The 6,000-nt window shown below is 35.2% G+C and overlaps 1 protein-coding gene across 1 annotated transcript in view; it reads left to right on the top strand.

Moving 5' to 3' along the window:
* Positions 1-594: 594 nt before the first annotated feature.
* LOC116998982 (collagen alpha-1(XXVIII) chain-like) overlaps positions 595-6,000 on the top strand; it is a 30,482-nt gene continuing 25,076 nt past the window's right edge. The window contains exons 1-6 of the mRNA XM_033065248.1: positions 595-754; positions 1,507-2,075; positions 2,504-2,524; positions 4,049-4,108; positions 5,270-5,323; positions 5,400-5,444. Coding sequence (XP_032921139.1) covers positions 595-754; positions 1,507-2,075; positions 2,504-2,524; positions 4,049-4,108; positions 5,270-5,323; positions 5,400-5,444 — 909 coding nt within the window. The remainder of the gene's footprint in view (positions 755-1,506; positions 2,076-2,503; positions 2,525-4,048; positions 4,109-5,269; positions 5,324-5,399; positions 5,445-6,000) is intronic.

Here is a 6,000-nt window from a genome sequence, read left to right as displayed (position 1 = left end):
TAGCCTAGGCTCAACACTCTGGGCCCACAACCCCAGATTGCACAGCAGGTACATTCATGCCTTGCCAGCACCCTCAGGCCATGACTGCTCCTCCATAGGACTGTTGAGGCAGGGGACTGGGAAAGCAGGGAGAAATGTGCACGACCCTCAGTTCTTAAGAAAACAGGGGAAAACTGAGGCTTGCCTCAGTACCTCCTCTCTATGTCAGCTCTGGAAAAAGCAGGTTTAGGAAAAAAACCTCTGTGAATTACACACAGTGCATCCTCACAGGTACAGCCATTGCTAGGTTTCAGAGAACTACAATACCAGACAGTGAGGGAGAACTGAAGTGTGTTTGTAAAAGTCTGTCTCCAGTTTGTCATGTGCTAGAATGCTATGCACTATGCTTGAAAATCATTCCAGTATGTCTCTGTTTATTATTTATTATGTGTTTTTGAAATTATTTTACCCAAAGAAAGCAAAATCAGCTTGTTTTAAGGGATGATAGTTCAAAAAACAAGATTGCTAAGCAACCTGTTGAAGCAAAATTTCATAATGTTTGATCATCCTTGTACTGATGTACTTTTGTATTTGTGTTGTTTAGGAAACAAACAAATGATGTTCCTCAGATTCTGGTGGCTTTTGTGGATACTTGAACATCATGAGTTTTTAGCAGAAAATCTCAGTGAAGAGAAGATATATGGATTGATAAGATCAAAACCTAAACACATTCTGTCAAATATTGTAGAAAAGTATCCCAGCCCAAGTGATCAAGGTGAATATTGTAATTTTAAAACAGATGTGATTTTAAACATCCTGATTTATTTGGATTCTGGACTATACGGTTAACTTGACTTCTAAGATGCTTATAATCATCCAGGTTTGCCTCATCCTACATTTGCACAAACCTTATTTTTGCACTTTTGTCTTTTTACTCATTTTTTCCCTTCCTTTTTGTGTATTTCAGAAAAGGAGATAGCATCTGTATTTTGTTATGATGTGGCTGAGAGCCTATTACTGTCACAAGAATAATAGCCCATATAACTCCATTTTCATAGAAGTAATGTCAACAGTAGTTCAATAAATTAATACTCTACAGATCCTGCTTTTGGAAATTTTTGCTGTTAGTACTAGGGATAAAATCCAGCTCTGTCAAATAACATTCCACTGTCTTGTTCAGTAAGACTCATTTTCTTGTACATGATTTCCACCTATGTTGGTCAGATATACAGTGAAATACCAGGCAAGATGATGGAATGAAATAAAAAAAACACTACAACATTTCTCATTTCATACTACATGACATCAACACACCTTCAGTTTTTTATTCCTTGGGGCATCTGCTCTGGAGCAAATCCCTCAGCCTCTATCAGCTCTATCTTCATGAAGGGCTCACACTTGTGAACACAGATGTCATCAAAAATTCCCATAATTCCAATCCTACTCTTGAATCGTAAAATACATGTAAGGGTAGAATGAGATTTAGTATGAAGTCACTCCACTCACCTACATACCTATTTATTCTAGATGAAGATTGCATTCTGGAAATTGCTTTTTTACTGGACAGCTCCGAAAGTGCTAAGGACTATAATCATGAACAACAGAAAAAATTTGTACTGCAAACAGTAGACAGAATGAAAAGTCTGCAGCTTAGTTCTGGACGTACCCTTCGCTGGAGGATGGCCTTACTTCAGTACAGCAGCACTGTTTTCATAGAGCAAAGTTTCCATGACTGGAAAGGTCCTGAAGCATTCAAATCCCACATTGCTCCCATCACCCATATAGGTCATGGCACCTACACAACTTATGCTATAACTAATCTTACCCAACTCTACATGACTGAAGGGACTTTGGGTAGTGTAAAAGTAGCCGTGCTTTTCACTGATGGAGTGGATCATCCAAGAAACCCAGATATTTTTGCAGCTACAGCTGATGCTAAACATCAAGGAATTGTATTTTTCACAATGGGAATGACAAGAGTGGCTGAGGAGGTTAACAATGCTGCCAAGCTCCGGCTCCTGGCCAGTGTCCCAGCATCCAGGTTCGTTTTCAACCTCCAGGAGAAAGAAACTGTGGAGAAGGTTCTCAAAGAAATGGTGTGTATGAGAAAGAGTTTGAAATAGTGTTATGAACATATGTAACTCTTGTCTTATTTCCAATATTTTGAAAACACATTTCTTCAATATACCATTGAAGAAACTTGCACATTTAACATATTAAAGTGGCCGGATAATTAATGTTCACCATTGCAATTTTAGAAAATTATGGCTGGATAAGGAGAGTCAGTGATTTCAATCAACAATCTATGATAAGAATTGAAAATATTTAAATTATTTTTTAGAATGGAGAGATTGCAATAATGTTTCTCAAAATTAAAGTTTAATTAATGTTAGTCAATGTACTAATTGTATAATTTAATTAGCTAGCTGCTGAATTTATTTGTTTTCACATTTTGCAGTGTCTTTTTTGTAGAGTTGGAATAAGACTTTAAGTTTCTAATGTTTTCAATATCTGTCTTTTACAGAAAGACCTGTCTGAGGAAGAGGTAAATATTTTAAGTATTTTTTCCTGTGTAGACCTACTGCTTAATATAGATATTTACAATTATATGGAAACATAATTCAGGAAAACTGATAGCTCAGGAAGGTGGTTAAATGCTAAGTCTAATGGGATTGTCTTCAAGTTAAACATGTTTTTGAATTTGCAGGACAGAGCTTTAATTTGCTATCCTAATGTAATTTACAAATGTATTTAGTAATTAATAACTTACTAATTCACAAACTACTAATGTAGTTTGCTAACCTAAAGTATTTTCAAAGAAAAAGAAACAATGTGTGAGTATTCAGGCTAGCAAGAATTTGCTGATGCATTTTGACACGTCATCTAACAGACTCAGTGCAAAAGAAAACATGACACAGAGTTGAAGACAGGGCAGTTCTAACCCTTAATCCTCTTCCTGTGTGAGAGGGTTTTAAAATGGGTGAGATCTCAAAGCTCCACCACTGCGTTTTTCCAGTTTGACAATATCAAACTGTGTCACCATGACTGCAGGCATTCATAGGTCTGGCTGGCATTTTGTGGGGAATAAAGTTAGTTTTCCTTTTAAAGATGTTAGTGCTGTTTAAGGCACAGTTATCTCAGACAAAAAATGTTCTCCTAAGCAGCTCATGCAAACTGCTAAATAGTATTAATTTTCACAAAACTTTGAAACATTTCATTTTTCTTTCATTTCTACTGACATGTTGATTTTTTCCCATCAATACAAAAGTAGTAAGACACTCAGTGTTAGTCTTGGAAAATATATTGTGACTAATTTGGATATTCAGATAAGAATGATATTTAAATCCTTCACTTCTAGACATCTTCAAGATGAACAGAGGTTTAATAAATAACTAAACCAAAAATAAAAATTACATTCCTTATCCTGCCTTCAAAAATAACCCCAGTATCTGTGAAAACTCTGTATTTATGTCATGATCTTAAAGTTTCAAAAAGATCTTAAAAATCACATAAATACATACCATAATGATGTTAATGATGTTTGACTGTGACACTCGATACTAGAGATGACAGAAGAGAAAGAAAGATTATCAATTGTTTTAATGAATTGCATTAACTAAATAAAAGTATATATCCATACATATTTTGTTTATAGATCAAGCTAGAGCTAAACTATGAACTATCCTGCATGCAATGTATTTAAGTAAAGGAATGTAAGATGCTTTTTTACTTCATCTTCTTGGCTATCTCTACAGTGCCTAGTAATGAAAACAAAATAGACACAGCTTACCCATAAACTGACCTTGTGAGGAGTTTGGAGGTAAAGCCATTATCAAGATTATTGAAATTTCAGGAGTAGGAATGATACAAAATTTTGGATGGAATATAGGAGGCCACATTCTGGCTGAGTGGTAAACTGATAGTTAAAGATTTCTGTAAAACATGTAAATATAATTTCTGGTCATTATACGTGTATTTAAACTAGCCATAGAATAACTTAAAGGAAATGTCTGTTTGTTTTCTACCTCTTCCATTAAAATGTGCTGATTTGTACTATTTTCATTTGAAGTGTCCCCCGGTTGACAAATGTAACTGTGAGAAGGGGGAAAAAGGCCTTCCTGGCCCTGCTGTAAGTAGCTGTCATTTCTCAAATAATCGATATACAGTATAAATTAAAAAGTCATTAATTGTTGACAATTTTAAAAGAAATAATTTCAACCCAAATCCTGAGACAACAAAAGTTCAAGGGTCAATGTATACTTCTCTATAGTTATATTGCATGAAGATGCCACACAAGCAGGAAGTGCACAGAGAGACCTGAGAATGCCATGAATATTCCCTCTGTGTGGGAACAGACATAAGGAAGAACAGTGTGGTATGGTGAGACTCTCCTTTTAGCCACAGCAGTATGAAAGGCAGAAAGGAACACCTTTCCTGTTGCAATCAGACAAGAACAGCTGGATCTAACTACCCTCAAAGCAAGTATTAATATCCAAAAAGCTCTTTGAAAGCAAGAGAGAGCACAAAATACTGAAGCATTAGGAAGAACTGAGACAAGAATAAAATGGACTGGACTTCTTTCAGAATACTCTTACAGATAGAACCCCCTAGCAAATCTAGGGAGTTTCTTCATACAAGGTTTGGTGATCTCAATGGCAGGGCTTACATTTCAAAACGGAACGATCTGATATTATATCCCTGACACTGAAAAGCACTGTGGTACCTTATAGTCCTTGCCAAGGTGAAGGGACAGTGTCAAAAGTTTGAAAGAGAACCCTAGATTTGCCCCTCCTCATCCTTTTGACCTGAATATCCTATTCATAAACAAACAAAAAGACACCCTGGGTTTATACAGCACGGTACAATGCACTTTAAATGAAAATGTACCCTCTACTGTGTGCAAACACAGTTTTATTTGGGTTAATATTTGCTGTCTTTAGTTGGAAAGTACAGGTATTGCTTACACACAAGCTTATACCCCAAAGAGTTGAGAAGAAACCAAAACATCCACATAGCAAGCTGGGTAGTTACAAAAACAGCTGATCACCTCTTTTCTTCAGAGAAGAACTGAACAGTTTTGTTTATAACAAAGACAAAAGAGAAAAATGACTGCCTATTGGGTTGGTCCTGCTGTTCCCAGATATTCAATTTCAATGTAATGCTAAATGTAGAGATTTTGAGAAATAAATCTATGGGAATATCTTAAGTTTGAGAAAAATAGTATATATATTGTAAAACAAAATTATTTTTACTAACATATATCATAATAATTGTATTTTGTTGTTTCCAGGGTAAAAAGGGTCGCACTGGGGACAATGGAGCTCCAGGCCTGAAAGGAGCAAAGGTGATTGGTTTTTAGATTTAGGAGAAAGATCTGTCTTGTCCTTATTTCACTGATCTTGATGTTGAATTATTCATAGGGAGAGCCAGGTCTTAATGGAATCCCAGGACGAGATGGAATAGAGGTAAAAAAATATTTTTTTCCCCCTTCTTCTCCAGTGAGCATTGTTCCTTTAAGGCAAAATAGCACTTTTTTTGTTTTGTTTTGTTTTGTTTTTCATTGTTACAAGAGCAAATTTCACTTTTGATTTATCATCTTGTGCTTCATTAACATTAGAAGAACTGAAAACATTCTCATTGCTTAATGAAAATTAATAATTCCTTCTAATATGTGTGATCTAGAAAATACTCTCCAATAATACACAGTACCTCCAAAACATATAAATGATATGATAACCTAAGAACATTACAGAAATTGACACTCTGCCTGCATCATTCTGGGTTTATTTAAATTTGATAAATAAAGGACCCAGTGTATAATAGCAATGAAAAATTTGAATTAAATACATATAGGAAGTATGTGTAGGACCAGTCTCCTAGTTTGTAATTCTCAATTCCTTCACATAGGAATCCCTCTACTTTATGCTTTCTTATTTATTCAGTACATCCTTTTCAATTAGTGACTTTTTCTTGTTTTCTTATTTTAGCATGTTGTTCATTAAGATGGAAATATGAACTCCT

Source organism: Catharus ustulatus, chromosome 7 (genome assembly GCF_009819885.2).
Source record: "Catharus ustulatus isolate bCatUst1 chromosome 7, bCatUst1.pri.v2, whole genome shotgun sequence".
In the NCBI taxonomy this organism is placed as follows: Eukaryota; Metazoa; Chordata; class Aves; order Passeriformes; family Turdidae; genus Catharus; species Catharus ustulatus.
The sequence above is the reverse complement of the archived record's forward strand: the minus strand, read 5'-3'. Positions and strand labels throughout refer to the sequence as shown.